This window comes from Lepisosteus platostomus, chromosome 11 (genome assembly GCF_059453375.1).
Source record: "Lepisosteus platostomus isolate fLepPlt1 chromosome 11, fLepPlt1.hap1, whole genome shotgun sequence".
Lineage (NCBI taxonomy): Eukaryota > Metazoa > Chordata > Actinopteri > Semionotiformes > Lepisosteidae > Lepisosteus > Lepisosteus platostomus.
In genome coordinates this window covers 40,613,097-40,629,568 of record NC_142621.1, presented here as the reverse complement: position 1 = coordinate 40,629,568, position 16,472 = coordinate 40,613,097, and the positions used below count along the sequence as shown (strand labels likewise).

At 36.1% G+C, this 16,472-nt stretch overlaps 1 protein-coding gene across 13 annotated transcripts in view; it reads right to left on the bottom strand.

Annotated features, from left to right (window-relative positions):
- The window catches only part of LOC148652662 (RNA binding protein fox-1 homolog 3), a 514,276-nt gene that overhangs the window by 125,337 nt on the left and 372,467 nt on the right, over positions 1 to 16,472 (bottom strand). Inside the window, exon 1 of one of the 13 annotated variants that reach the window (XM_088599664.1) lies at positions 8,638 to 8,992. The exons of the other annotated variants lie outside the window; for them this stretch is intronic. Within the exon in view, the coding sequence (XP_088455790.1) occupies positions 8,638 to 8,763 (126 nt within the window). The 5' untranslated portion in view covers positions 8,764 to 8,992. Of the gene's footprint in view, positions 1 to 8,637; positions 8,993 to 16,472 lie in introns of those variants that run through there. 13 annotated transcript variants of the gene reach the window in all.

Genomic DNA, 16,472 nt, shown 5'->3' with positions numbered 1-16,472 from the left:
AGAATGATGTTGCACTAAAATCTAGCTGCCTGTAAACTCAATAAAATCTTTTTTTTTTGATGAAAAGAAGGTAAAATTTAAAAATAACTCAATAAACTAAAGATATAAAATTCGCCATTTTTTTTCTTGGGAACTAGAGCACGGAACCCAGGGAGACGGGATTATAACACATTTTAAAAGAATGGTGCTGAATGCAGACACTGATTGACTGAAAAAAGACTCGCTAATCCCATGTAGCTTCTTCTCTCACCAGTCACAGTTGTGTACAACACGTTGAGAACAAAGACAAGACACTTCCTGCTCAGAAGGGTTTATGTTCTCTGTGTGAAGTACCACGATACCCTAAACACAATGAATCACTAATTTTAAAAAAATTGCCTGGTTCATTTCTTGAAATTATGTGATCACTGCTAGCTGGTCCATAACCCCTGAGAGTTCACTCTCCCGTGAGTAACACTGTTTGTGTGATACACTTTCTTCAGACTTCCAGCTACTGCTATTTCTAGCCCATGGTAACAATCTACACGAGTAAAAAAGTAAAAAAAAAAAGAAAGCAAGAATTTAACATGGGAAATCCAAAATGCAATATATATATATTTCAATATTCTTTCCACCTGTTTTCAGGGAAACACTTTTTATTTCTTCCCTTAGCTTCTCTCTAATAACAATGTGGCTGTTCTACCTGTTAAATCCTTTCATTAAAACAGAAGTCTACATACACATAAGCAATGACAAGACATACTATTCATGTAATTTGATTGTCACCACACACTAAAAAAGAGATTTAATTTCTTTGGAAATGGAGAGCAAATAAAAAATAAATTGCAGTTATTGTTACTTATTAATATTTGAAAGGAATTGTGAGGAATTATAGATACAGTAGAACATTTTAAAGTTACATTTACAATGGGTATTCAATGTTGTTATATTAGATAGATGGACAGACACATAAAATGTGTGGTCGTAATTTGTACTCTTATGTTTAATGCTGCCTAAACTTAAAAAATTGTTGTGAGGGGGCTATTACATGCCCTATTCCTGAGATATGGATCGATTTCAAATTCCCCCATTGTTCTGTTGAAAATCATTGTAATTGTGATGATAGATGAGGGCAGATGGCAGTTTGTGTTTTCAATTGTTATGCAATTTATCATCCTCTAGGAGGGAATTTCAGAAGGTTCTAAGAAAACAGCCATTTTCATCATCATCATCATCATTATTATTACAACCCTTTTCAGAAGTTTCTTTTCTTTCTATTAGTGTATGACATTTAGAATGCAATAGAGCTAGCACTGTACAATTTGTTTAAATATATACGTCCATTAATGGTAAGAAAACATCCATTAAACATTATGTAACAACAAGTAAAAGAATAAGAATAGGAAAGGAAGACTACACAGAATTCAGCACAATTGTTTTTCATGTAGTAGTCAGCTTTCTATTAGGAACATATGGTTTATAATTATATATTGAAAATAATCAGAAAACCTCAGAGGTACAATATGGCTGTGTTCAGGGAAAGAGGAAAAGCTTACAGTAAAAGAGCAAAGAAGAGCAATGGAGGAAACACATAAAACAACCATGCAATACTGGAGAGAATTTCAAACTTGTTTGTCCCTAACAATTGCCGTACCAATCTCAGCAGAAAAACCTACCAAAATGTTTTTCACTAAAGAAGTGTGAGAAAGAACTGTCTCATTAACTATAATGCAACACATTAGAAATTTAAAAGCGATCTTGTGCAGTCACTCTACGTTTACTGCTTTAGGATCACAGGGAGTGCGGAACAGTCAGATTCAACCCTGCTTGCATCTAGGAGCATGGGGAAAGCTCAATTCTCCTATCTATCATAAAAAAAACAGCAGGAAAATATAAATGGATTTATTACAGTGATGAAGCAATGATTGAGCAGGGAGACATTCTTGTTTGACATTAAGTACATCATTGAGGTGTTGCTTCTTATTTCAAAAGGCAAGGATTATGACTTCCCTTGCTTTTTAAAGTCCAAAATTGTTTTTTCCTTCTATTGGATATTGATTTCTTGTTATCAAGAAGCTTTTCACAATCCCTTCTACACAATTGTTGTCTACGTCCTGTGATTACAGTAAAGTAAGAATGCATGCAGGGAGGGAATGGGGAGAGGGAGAGAGAGAAAATTCTGCATTAACAGCATTAAGGGGAGACTGAGGCAAGAAGGAAAAATTAACTAAGTAAAAAAAGACAAATATGAAAGAGGAAACCAACCCCAAAGGAAAAACGAATTGATGTGAGTAAGGCCGAAGGATTAGCTTTATCTAAGATCTGAGGCTGTAAGAGGAGTGTACGACTGGAAAAAAGTATCTATTTCTACATCGCAGTGAGGGTTTGTTTAATCTAGGGAACCACTGGTTCTGCGGTTCCATTACACTTTTGTCCCAGTCCCTGCAATCCTTACAGTGGGGCTCCAGTGACTGTACTACACTCATACCCAGCTCCTCACTCCGCTCACAGAGGCTGCACTTACTTCAGGAGTGTGATCACAAAAATGGCCTGGTCACTCTCCCTGATGTGTGCTCAGTAACGGCCGTGCTCAACCAAAGCCCTAGCCACTCTATTGCATTAAGACTGCCTCGAGAAAATATGGATGAATAAATCCAGTTAAAGGATTTTGATAAGATCAGAAAATGATTTAAAAAATAAAGCAAAGCCATTGCGAATCAAGGTTTAATTTCTAACCTTCGTAATAAAATGCTAATCCTGACAAAAACATCCTCCCTCCATTTTCATGTTCTAAAGCTGACCTCAAATAAAATTGGGTTTTGTTGCTTCTGGATCGTTCTCAGCAATTTGTAGTGACGAGAATACCATGTGTCAAAATACTGAATGGCCCTAAAAATGTGAAAAGGAAAACAGACCTAACATTAGCACAGAAACTGAACAGAACTGGAGTGATAGCATTCAGTAAGACTAATGTACACAGCATGTTGTTCAAGATACATGGCATATTAAGTTATTCTTCAAATAGAAGTACACCTTTCCATGTTGCATATGTTCAGAAAATATTTGCATTGTGCAAGACACATCTGTCAGGACATACAGTATGTAGATGTTTTTCCTTGAAACAGATTGTGTATACCCTAGATGTATTGATTTTTCATATGGGCAACTAACACTATGACAAATAGAACCCTGTTAAATGATCCAACAATCATGAGCAATACTGATTTTGCATGTTTTCAGAGGGAGTTGGTAAAATGAAGTCTCCTGCATTCTCAGTCTTTGATTGTAAAAACCTCTGTCAAATGCACAAGGCTTGCTGTGAAGTTTATTGTTAAATGAATCAATTTGACATGAATAAAGCTATGGTTTATGAACAAACCTCAAATCCAAGGAGAAACTGTCTATTTGCGACCAAGTTTAATAGCGCTGGTACTAGAAAAAAAACAGTAGTAAGACAGGAAAGAACTGTGTGAGAGAGTGGCTAACTCAAGAGGTAACAAATCAAAATTGCACGTAATAAAATAAGTGGCATTAAGAAATATACTGCATATAAAATATGCAAACGTGATTGTTTAACACATTATCTGAAAATATTCCTGTAGGTTTTATGCATGAAAAATGTAAAATATACAAAATTCATGGTTTAATTACATTGAAATAAATGAAAAATTGATAAGGGTTGCAAGATAAGGAAAACCTAGATATGTTTGTTTTTGAAATAGGATATAAAATACTTCAACTTCAACAGTGCCATAACAGAATAATAAAAAAGATTTTTACAACTCGAAGAAATAATTTGATGAAAATGGAAATTGTAGTTTATTTATTGCCATATAATAAAACTGGTTGCCACATGAAAAACTGCTACCTTTCTGAATTAGAATGCAAACAACCGATACCATCTGAGAGGATTCTAACACTATTGAACTGATCAACTGAAAAAATGCTAGAATATTGAACTACAAAATGATTAACTTTGTTGTGATGATTTTCCTCAAGACAAAAACTCTGAAAGGGAACAGCTGCAATTTATTCTTCTGTTACATATAGTATAGTTTAAAACTCTCTTTAATAATTGCTTTCGTGGTGCTACAATGCTACTTATAGTAGTGTAAATAACAAAAATATTGACTGATAACAGAAATGAACTAGCCTAAATAATATATTGCATAGGTTTTTGCTAAGTATTTTATTTTTTCAGTTTATACTGTACTTCATGCTTTAATCTTTATTACCAATGTATATCTAAGCCATACAAAAAAAAACTTTTTGTAATTAACAGCTAAACTACCTGATAATGGAGAAGTTAGGAAAGAGTAGCATAATTCCTGAGAATGAATCATCAATGATTTAACTATAATTATTATAGTTAAAACAGCAACATACTGTACAACAGGTTCTCTGGACTTCTATTACAAGTTTTACTTTTAAATTCTACAACACAGAAGCTGCAGGTAAAAACGGAAAATCCGTTTACCAGGAATCTGTCTTGGAGTCTAATATAAAAAGGTGCCTTTTCTAAGAGACATATGGTCGGTTAACCTTTTCCAACAGGTCAAAAGGCTTAAGAAATTCTTCTAACGCTTTTAAAGTGTCTCATTTACTCCTACAGCAGTGGTACAGGGCATTCCTCTTTAAATGAAATCTCCTCTTTAAATGAAATCTCAAATAAAAAAAAATCCCCTTCTAGGCTTATGTAAGCATACATTGCTAATGATGCCGCCATAAGAATATAAGACATTAGGCAAGACTTACAAATACTGTTTCTGTTCGTAGCTGTCAATAGCAAATTATCCAAAAAAGGATAACTGTCACTGCATAGTTAGCATTCACTGGTCCCCTGGGAATTTTAACCCTTTAGCCTCCAATTGGTGATTGATGCCATTCGTTATGTGCAGGATCAAGCTGTAAGTAAAGAAATAAGCCAATGTGGATTCTATCCAGCATCCATCTTACCTTCTCTCTCACACATTGTTAAGATGAATCAGTGAAGGTATTAGTTACAGTGGCTTAAATAGATCGCTGTTCTGTGGTATAAAACTCTGAAAATGTTACATGCATCAGGTTAGGCCCCAACTAAGGGGATTCCAGAGTTAATGCTGAAATTTAAATCTATATATATACAGATCACACAGACACTACAACTGTTAGCTATAAAAATACTACAGAGATCGCCACATCTGTTGCAATGCTAGTAATTTATGGAAAACTATACAATACTATTTATTGTTTAACGATATTGTATATGAGTAAAGATTTCCACTCCCGTGAGACGTTGTGAGTTGCTTACACAAGCAGATTTACTGCATAGTATTGACTTAAAGAGTTGAATACCAGCAGCGGTGAAAAAGAAAGATTATACTATCAGAGTAAAAGAAATACACAGAGAATAACAACGAAAAATATCGCTCTGCTTTGAGAAAAACAAAAACTTATTACAAGCATACGGTATGTTCCTGCAAGAGTAAAGCAGCAGTTATTGCAGTGCTATTTGCAAGCACTTCTTTTCCTTTTTTGCATGCTTAAAATATTGAGCTGGAGCACTTTTAAAAGCAACATCTCATTTGTATAAGAGCCTAGGTGCTGCGCTGTGTGACACACTCACACACGCGTGCGTGCATAGCTCTCAGACATCGGTAAGGCTTACTGCAAATCTTAACATTCCTTCACTTTGTACATACACTACATATTCACTGTTGCTGGTCTCACTGCCAAGCAGCAGACTGAACAAATCAAATGGAAAAAGAAACTGCTGTTTGCTCAGTAAGAAATAAGACTTAACAGCAGCTTCTGAACAGCAGCAAAAAGCACACAACGCGCCTGGTAATCAATTATCCAAAGAGACACACAAGAATGCAGCTGAAGTGCTAGAGAGAGCAGGCCGCAGAAGGACTAGATTCCCGAAGTCCTGATTCTCAATTTGTGACTAATAAATTGGATATTTTTTCCAACTTCTCTTCCCGAGGTAGAATGTAAAAAAAAATAGGAAACACTTCATTTAAAACAGTAATTCATTGTAATTACTTGTGAGAAGCACAGATAGATTTCAACAATTTAAACCGCCTTACTGAGGCATTTGTCTTAAAACATCACTCTGCCTCTGTTTAACAGCAGCAGTTTTCTTCTTTTTGGAGCAAATCATTAATTAGAATAAACATGAATCTCTTATTGTTACTGTACCAACAAAATAAAATGAGAAAAAAAACAAACATTAGAAGACAACAATTATCCAGTTGCCATAATGCAACCCTTCTTATTGGAAATGAAATATATGTACAAAATGTCAGTAAAGTGCTTAAAACTTGTGGTTGTTGTATGCAGTATACATTTTGGGATCACTCTACTAGAGAGTTGAGTGGGTCTGTGAAAACATTTGAACTGTTCATCAACCCCTTTTACTCCTCTAACAAATTAAGACTGAGAAGTTGACAATCGCTCATAGTTTTACAAAAATGAAGTGTCGTTCGGCACTTCTGGTTTTTCACAGATAAGGCTCACATTCAGAGATGCTAAGAAAGACTATGCATTTTTTTTATTTATTCAGTACTATCCTTTGTGCTGATTCTCAGTGGAAAATGTCGTATAGGAAAGCGGGACTGACAAGAGCGAAATAAATCAATAATCTTTCCTGCTATTTTCTGTTTAATTTTTGAAGTTCATTTTTAATCCTACAGCACACCAACACTAAACATTCTGGGGTATTCTCAAAGTTTTAACAGCCATTCTGTCTGCGAGATTTCACTTTCTCTTTGTTGCGCTACACACAGCGCCTTTTCAGCAAGATGTGTAAAAAGAGAGCTGAAGGAAAACGCAGTGACCCGCGAGCCTGAATCAAACTGCTGCAGTACAACAAAGAATGGGTCAAAAGGAGGGCGGAATGGAAAAAAAAAGTTCATCTCCTGTCTGAACTATCTCAGAGGGTAATTTTACAAAACCCGGCTCTATTGGATTTGTACTGTAGGTAGAATCAGGTACCTTGGTCAGGGAAATGTGTTTTAAAAAAATAAAATAAAAATTCCAGATATATCTTATTTTGTTGAATCTATTTTTGAATCAAACTTCTCCATAATTACAACCCTATAAATAGCATTTAAAAATCAATGAGAGACACAAATATTGAATCCTGTTTGATTAATTGTTCGCCTTTTATTAACTGTTGACACTAATAATCCTGGTAACATTTTATGTACCATATTTCTTGACTGTAAATATCTATTAAGATGTGCACTTGTGCATGTTAATGGATACAGTCCTTGGTATTAGTTCATATTTGTATAAAAAAAGTACCAAGCTTTTTTTTCCAAGATCAGACAAGTCTTAGAAATAAAACCAAAAGCATAGAACTTTATTGCCTCCTTGCTACTTAAACTACTCTTATTTCGCCTCCTGTATGTTTCGCAACTTATCAGATTTATTTTGGATGAAATTAACAAGCCCACAAAATCCTATATGCATGCACAGTCCAGAAACTGCATTCAGCTTACTCTATTCACACAAACACATCTTCTTCCAATAAAGTGCATCCACTTATACTCACACACATACGATATTACACACAGTGCCCACAACACAAGGAAATTGGCCACAGAATACCGGTCTTTTACCAGCTGACAGCTGCTGTGTAGTAATGTTTTGGGCAGAGGAGCAGATTTGGAAAGGCAGTAGGCAGTATGCAGGAGCCATAAAGGTGATCTGTGAGAGTGATTTGGAGGGAGGATGCGGCAGGTTAGGTCTCAACAGCCTTATTATTTTTATACTGCTGCAATAACAAACTGAAGGGAAACCAACAGTCTGCTGCTGCACATGTTGTTGGTACTAAAACAATCACACACACACACCAAACAACTGTCCCCCCAAAACGAAGGGAAAATGAAATCTGCCAATTTATGGTCATTGTCTTTTTCCAGCTTTTTATGAAAAATCTGTTCCGGTGCCTTAGTGGTCATACAAGAAAAAGTCAGGCTTTAGGATGTCTATTTTGTGAGATGAAATCTCTTATACTCTACAACATACGTATTCCCACGGTTTACGTTAACTGTCATAATCCTGACTTTAAAAAGGGCAATTTTTACAATGTAAATTTAGGAGTGCTTGCATTCACAGTTTGTGAGTTACTTTACAAAAAATAAATGCTTATATATATTGTATTACTATGAAGGGGCCTCATTATGATTGTGCAACTATAAAAACTGACTAAAGTTTAGAAACCACCCTATTCCTTACTGTCAATTCACAGCAGTTCCAAAGTAAACCCGATGCTGTAACCTAATTCCAACTTGCTACATCTACATCAGCTCACAACAAAAGCGGCAGTTTAATAGCTAACTTGAAAAGTGACAATGCTTCTCTGAAGATTTGAGATGAGGGGAAAGAAGAAGAAGAAGGGACAAAAAAAAGGCAGTAAAAAGAACAAAACAATCAACTCGCTCTCCGTATCGCTCATTCACTCGTTCAGTTCAGCTGCCCTGCACTGATGCATCAAAAAAAAACACAACAAAACTTCGGGATAAAAGGAGGAAAAGAATGAAAGGAAGGCAGATGATCCCAAGCTGTGAGGAGTGGTGGGGGGGGGGAAGGCGACAAGAACACAAAGCAGGCACGTGCCAGGAGGGGAACACCAGAAAGAGAAGAGGATGAAAGGAGGGGAGCAGGTCTTACCTCAGGAAGATAGAGGAATGCCGGGGGACACTGGAGGGAATGAGGTAACATCCCAGAACCGGAGAGCAGCAGACAGCCCGAGTTGGCCATGGAGCACAGCATGTGGTAGCGGGATGTTTTGCGCATCAAGCAGGGAGATCCTTGTCTCTCTCTCACACTGCCTCTCTCTCTCTCTCAGGCTCTCTCTCTTTCTTCTCCTCTGCCCTTTTCTTTTCCTGCGCTTTTCTTCCTAATTTACCTTCTCTGTACTGAATGATTTCTTTACGTGCCTTTCCTTAACTCGAAGAAACAGGGACACACAAACACAGTAGGCATGCATGTGCCTGGACTCTCACACTGCCTCTATAATCAATGCTCTACTATTTACTTTAGTAGCAATATAAGCCAATATAAGCATGTAAAGGCAGAGGGGGAGGTTCTCAGTAAATTGGGAGGGGTAGCGGTGAGGCGGGGAGGGGGGGGGGTGTTAGAGGGAGTGGGGGTGGTTGTGAAGTCTCTCGGGTATTCAAACATCAAACAGCCCACTGTATAAAACGAAGAGAATGTCTAATGACATTACAACAGCTGATCCTCAGCATTAACCCATTATGGGACAACACGATCTCCATTGTGCTGTTTTTAATTTGAGACTCCTCGGCAATTTCTGTGTCCTCTGTTGATCACATTTCTATTTTCAGGGAACCACACTACATAAATACATCAATATGGATATAAATGCATTCATAAAATCCTATATCATGCAAAAAGCCTGCAGCATTTAACAATCAGCATATCTTTTTCATATTTTCTAAATTATTCTGCATAGTTGATGTGTTTCTAACATGCGATAGCATTTTTATATCAAACTACCACTGGCAGAACTGAATACTGAATTAGAACAACAAACAAACAGTATCATGCATTTGGAACAATTAAAATAAATTATATTGCTCATTCACAGCTTGAGTACATTTTTCCTCACTTCTTATTTTTCTATTTGGTTCAGAGGAAAAAAAATGAATGTTAACCTTCTCATTGGTAGTATTAAAACAGATCTCCAGGACATGATAGATTTCTGATAAAAATCAGATATTTTATGGATGAAAGCTCTGTAACTACTGTGTTTCTGTGCAAATTGCTAAATTCCTTATTCTTTTAACTCAGTTCCTGCTAAGGTGTGAGAAAGCTACAATTCAGTTTACAAGCACAAATTAAAAATGTTGAATAGTAATGAGCTTCAGTTGCAGTTAATCTCAATGTGTGCTCTGCAGGTTTACCCTTTAGATCCAAAGACACCAGATGTGCCTGTACTGTAGATATGTGAAACACCTGCTGGCCCCCTTCTCTGTCTCCCCACCTTCTAATGTTTATTAAATAGCCTGCAAGCAGAGCATCAGAGAAGGACACTAATGCAGGTGCTGTCAGATACTCCCCAATCCTTCCTCTGTAGGACCAGTCACCCTTTTTGAATTCATTTGTTTCCATTTTTTAAATTACAGTTGCTTTTTTATTTTGTCTGTTTGCATACAACTCATCAAATCACAAGAATGTAAAAATAAAATGTTCAAAAATAGATTAATTTTGTTCATTACCTCTCAAATTTCAAATGTCCTCCCCCAAAAAACCTTTCAAGATTGACAACAAGCCCCTTAATGTATGTATATGTTACAGAGTAAAGTGTAACTCTGTAGAAACATCAAGCAATTCACGGGAAAGGCACTTCTTTTGATATTGGTCAATTAAACTAATCATTATTTTTATTTTATTTTACTGTGGGACACTGTTGGATTTTTCACTAAAAAATATATATACTGTTAATATTATATGCTTCTTCGTTACTGAATTTGCAAGTCCAATCACCCTGGATAGATCTGAATATTAAAAAAAAAAAGGAAAAAATATTGTTTTACTCCAAATAATTACTTTTTTAAACATATCACATTATCACATTCTGAGTTACAATTGTATGTGAATTTGCATTTGTTTTCACCCCCCACAAATTTCTCAATATTTGCAAACAGTGAGCAAAATATTTGTTCTGACTCTAAGGGATAGAGTCTATTAATCCTCAAGTATTTGTATTTGCTCCCAATTACGATTTGTCAAAGACACCATCTGATATTAACTTCATAATTAAAACATAAATGTGTAGGGTAATTCATTTGTGCACAGTAAGGACAAGAGTACATTTAACTTCTAAGAGATCCAGCTTGCATCAATGATACAGAAGTGAGACTGTAAGGGCCATGAATTCTCTATAATGACAAATGTAAAAGCAAACATATTTACACAATTAACACGCAATATCTTTAAGATTTAATCACTAGCATTACAAAAGGAGTGACTGCTCTTCCCAAAACATGGGCAGTCTTATTCTCCATTCACCTGTAAAAATACCCTTAAACTATGTCTTAAAAAAGACCTGAAATTCAGCACTCCGTCCAGTTTTCCTATGCTCACTGTAGCTATAGAACTTCAGTGTGTAGACCGTTTTCCTGGTCACCTACCTTATTAAAATTTACTGAGCAATAACATAGTTAAAAGTCAGTAAAATGCAGTTAAATCATGCTTAAAGTGTGGTGAAGCCTATGGAAGCAACTAAGAGCACTTTCATTTGCTTGTTTCACAAGTCCATTTGGTAACAAAAGATTAGTTCACATCAGCAGACGTCTCTTCTCTGAGGTAAGGGAGTTATTTTTTACTCTAGAACAATCTTTAGGACTGTACTGTATGTATGACAAATGGATTTACCATCATGTATGTTTACTTTCATTTTATCTACATGCATTTGTTTTCTCCTCACAGGACTACTGTATGTGCTTTGAAGGAGAGACAAGAAAACAACTGGAGAAGATGGCATGCCTGACAATTTGGCTAAGATAGACAAACAGCTGAAAAAATCAAAATGCAAATTAATCTAAGTGATAAGTGTTGTAGTGGAAACAGAGACACATTTGGATTTTAATTATGCTTTGATGTAATCTGAATTTTACAGGGGTGAAAGCTCTGATTTAAAGAATGTCAGGGGGTTAACAAAACAGAATTGAATAAACATCATCGGTATGAAAATGTGTAAGAGAGCGAGTGTGTCTGGTCCCTCCACGAGGCTTTTCCACTTGAATCTGAGCTTTGAATTATTTTCAGTAGGCACTGAAAAACAGCCATACGCTGCTGCTGGCAGACCCTTCAGACCGGCAATCTATTTCTCTGCCGGTTTTAAAAACAGCCCCTCTTCTCATGATGTTGAACAATCAATCTATCCTACCATGTTTTACCACGGCTTTCTGTACCAGTCATTGCTATTATTATTCGCAAATTCTACTTTGGTTTACAAGTTATGATTTCGTTTCGGTGCCTCACCACTCTTATTTATTTTTTGATGCAGTCAAGCGTGTCAATCCTTCTGAAAGCAAGGCTTCAAATCTCTTACTACACGATGTGTAAATATTACCTCACTCCAAGAGATCATGGTGACAGATGACTCCAAACAGTATAGCATCCACTTTTGAATTCTGAAAGCCATGGTATAATAACAGACTTAGTATGCCACAAAGAAACAGTTTGCTAAAGGAATGATTTAACCTTTAAATTCCCTGTAATATCCATCTATCCATCATCAGAAATTTGGGTATTAAAAATATGCAGGTTCTATAGTTTTCTTTTCTGTTTAGGCTTACATAAAAAGTTGTCATTGAATTTGAAGTACAGTACATCTAGTGATCTCTGTAGTGAAGTATGAGATTTGGAAAGAAATGCAGTCTTTAAACACCATGTTTTAGACAAAAGGTATGACAGGTGTCCTACCTGGTTCAAATGTATGTCAATACAATCAATTAAAATATCTTAATGCTCTTTTTAATAAACAGAAACTAGGGTATAATCTAAAGCCTTCATTCATTCAAATTGATCATTTAAAAATCCTTCAGTCTAAAAGAAGAAAAGTAAGCAACAATAAAGTTTAACAGCGGGTAGCTTTAGAAAACCATTTATGGCCCGCAAGTCTTAAATAACTTTATATATGCCACTGTGGTTTAGTAAGTAAAGTAAACAACTGCAGTTATACAGTATATGGTTTATATTAATATTTTACTTCTGACAATTCAATTACAGTTTGTAATAATGCAAAGTGGCTGTCAGTTAATGGTTTGTACAAATACCTTCCTAATTTTACACAAGATATTTTTTTTCTGCAATAAAACAGATGCACCAAATACACCATAAATCTTTGCACTGCAGCAGCACATACTGAATACCACATTGCTTAACATATTCAGATAGTAGAAAACGATGCACCCATTTTAAATTTGACCTTAAGAAACAGCAGTGTTAGATGCACTGTATTCTTTTAATAAACCTAATCACTATCTCCAGAGCACTTGCAATAACTGCATTATAACACCATCTTAAAGATCTCCAAGTGGCAAAGACATAGAATAATTTAGTGTAATATACAGTAGCTACAATTTCATCTGTTAAATCTGAACTCGAAACCTTTCTGGGCAACAGAATACATAAATGAATTTCTGAACAACCACCTACTAAAGCTTTTGTCTGTTTTAGATTTGGAATTACCACTTACTTGTCTATTTTATGCCAGCCCAAATCAGAATATTTATCAATTTATTTCACTACCACTGTAAACCAGGACGAAGGAAGCGATAACTTCTACAGGATTAGCAGGAGGAGCCAAACTTTTACCCACCTACAACATAGCTCAGTCCATTGCGCACCGCCCTTCAACAAGTCCCAGTCACACATACTATAACTATTGGCTTAATCAGTGAGAGCTGGACAATATGGCTCAATCTGCAAGTACCTTCACTGGCTGCCTCAAAGATTTCACTATTTGTAATTGGATGTCAGTTACTTTTGTATTCCATAATTTCCACTTACTGGATTTGTTTTGTTCTCCGAAATATTGACATGTCTTTTAACATTTTGTTAAGGAACTGTACCAATGGCCTAATAAGGTCAGCATCTGTGGTACAGACAAGATGAGCTTTAGACAAAACATGCCCAAGTCAGGTGGAATTTAAAAACAGTAAAAGATCTTAATTTCGATTTTCACATTGTCTGCAGAAATGGGTTGGAGATGGCATGGGCCATTAGATTTAAAGTAAGGCTATATACAATTAGCAGTTCATTTGGAAGATCATGAAAGAAAGACACGTTTTCTACAGTAGGTCAACAAAAAGTCTAAAATTAAAAGAGAATAATGTGGTCCACGCCGATGTTTAAGAAAAAAAAGATGTTGTCTCTTGCCTAGGTTCTTGTTAATGTAGCTGTTGCCGATTTTTGAATCAGCTGTAATTCTGAGAGTAATAATAATGTTGATGTTATAATGGACGTTGTGCAATTAAATCTACACTGAAGCAACAATATGATCTGAGCTGTTTTCATGCCAGGCTAGTGCCATTTACCAGTTGGCTATTGTTTACTGTCAAAAGAACAGAAGAGGCTCTACAGTGACTTGGCCAACCCACGGCCCTGACACCAGACTGTTAATAGCTAGTAATTAAAAATGAGTTATGAGGTGTATGAATGGCAAAGGAACACTGCTTTTCTACAGCAAGCTTAACTATACAAGGAATTCCAAGCACTCTCCAACAGAATTCAAAAGCTGTGTGAGCTGGTAAATAGCTTCTGATGAAAATGGGACTCTTTTCTCCCAATTTTTCTCTCCAAATATTGGTTCACCATGAAGATTTTTACTAAAAATGTTACATTTCTTCGACTTGTAGTGATGACTCCTGCTCTAAAAGCCTCTATTCTTCAAAACCAACTGCTTTTTTTATTGTGTTTGAAGGATTCAAGCTAGCATCCCATTGTTTCGTGATTGCTGGCTGTGTCTCTAAGCACTGCAGAAACCTTGGAGACTGCTGGTTGATTTCTCAGATTAATAAAGGTAATATGCATCATTAACTGCTAGCAGAACTATTTCAAATTATAAAATAAATTCTGAAATATAATCAATGTTAAGAGCTCTGTAACATTTTCAAACAACTTGTGAACAAAGGATTTAATTCCCTAATAAAAACAAAGTAAGAGTCAATAATACTGCAGATGAGGCTGAAACTAAATTGTTACACTCAAAATGACCAAAATAAATTGACCAAATTAGTTAAAAAAGAAATAGTCTGCTTATAGCCTCAGTTGACCTATGTAGTGTAGTATATCTACCTACATGAAGACTCAGCATACAGCTGTAGAAATAGATGCAACCTGTACCTGAAAAAAGGTTATTCAATACTTCATTCAATAAAATGGATATTTCTTGTTAATGTACACTTACTATATTTGTCAGTGATGCTTCTTTCATGTTTACTGAGTGCTGATTCATTGCACAAAATACCATTTAAGATGTTTTGGTAAATTTACTAATTTACAGAAGAGTGCCAGACATCTGAAATCCAGGCATTTACAATACTTTAATTAGCTGATTTTCTAGAAGATATTAATTGCCATTTGCTAGATGAAGGAATATTCATAAACCTAAAAGAGGCATCAGGAGCAAATAAACACAGAATAGTAAACTATTTAAATAAAAGACTGAATTTACACATATATTATGTAGGCTGCCAAATTTCACGTCTGCTACTACATATATAGTACTAAGCACTCAGGGCTTTACTGGAATCCCTGCTCCACTCCTCGGACAGCTGTAGAACAACTAAATAATTTCGCTCTGACCACACACAACAATATCCTCTCAACAAATAAATGTGAAGGACAAAAAGACAGCAGTGAATGTGAATATTTTGATTTTTCTACCTCTTCTTTTTCCAGCAACCTCAGGCTAAAGGTTACCTCCTCGGCGGGGCTGGTTTATACTGTGCGATAATCCTGCAGTGGTAGGAGACAAGAGGGTGAGCAGGGTGCTGTGTGAGGGCTTTGCTGTCTGTAGAAGGGTCGGATTACTTCTGCCAATGAGGCACCTTAAAAGCTCTCAACCAGCGCCGCTCAAAAAAATAACGAGAGCTGGGGAGCAGAAAATTGAAGCTTGCAAGGGCACTGGAATGCAATAAAAATGTGGCCAACCTGCAGCTGACCCCCTGTGACCTTTGTCTCTCTCTTCCCCTGAACGGGTCAGTGGAGGGTGAGAGAGGTTTAGTCAGGGGTCAGCCAGCACGGATAGCACCAGCCACCAGGGGTAACGCAAGACGAGAGCTCATAGCAGAGCTCAAGCCTGGGCATTTGGGCGCACAATGGCACACAAGACAGAACAAAGGCTGCGTCGGCCCTGCAGAAACAAATCATGTCAGATCAATGACAAAATATTAATCAGAAGGTGGATTCCAGGACTTGAGAAGTCTGTGTTTTTGCCATCGAGCTATGAACCCACTGGGTTTCTTACACCTATAAAAAGCCTGAGCAAACCAGTTCATTTTGTCTTTTATACCGAGAGGTGATAAATTCACCTCTTCCATATTAATTTTTCACTTGGAAATGTGAGTTTAAAATGCCGGGGGCACATTTCAACAGTACATTTTATTGACATTCTCAATTCACTTTATTAGTGCTCACTGCATTGCACAATTTTTATAAAATCAGACATGAAAAGCTCCAAGTTTGAAGTTACTTTTTCCAGATGTTCACAGTCTTTAGCAATTTCATAAGGATAGCAGCCATATCCAATTTTTTCTAAATTAATTTATTAATTTTTGTTGGCTTGTATTAACAATAAATAGGTCTGAGTCAAAGAGATACACAGAATAGTTTTACAGTAATGTCTTAAAAACATAAAGATTAACGTATAAATATATCAAAATGACTTGAAAAAAAACCAAATTAACACGCTGCCATCAGAAAATGTTTTTTCTGAATTGTGCTTTTTTATCAGCACCAGGAAGACATAA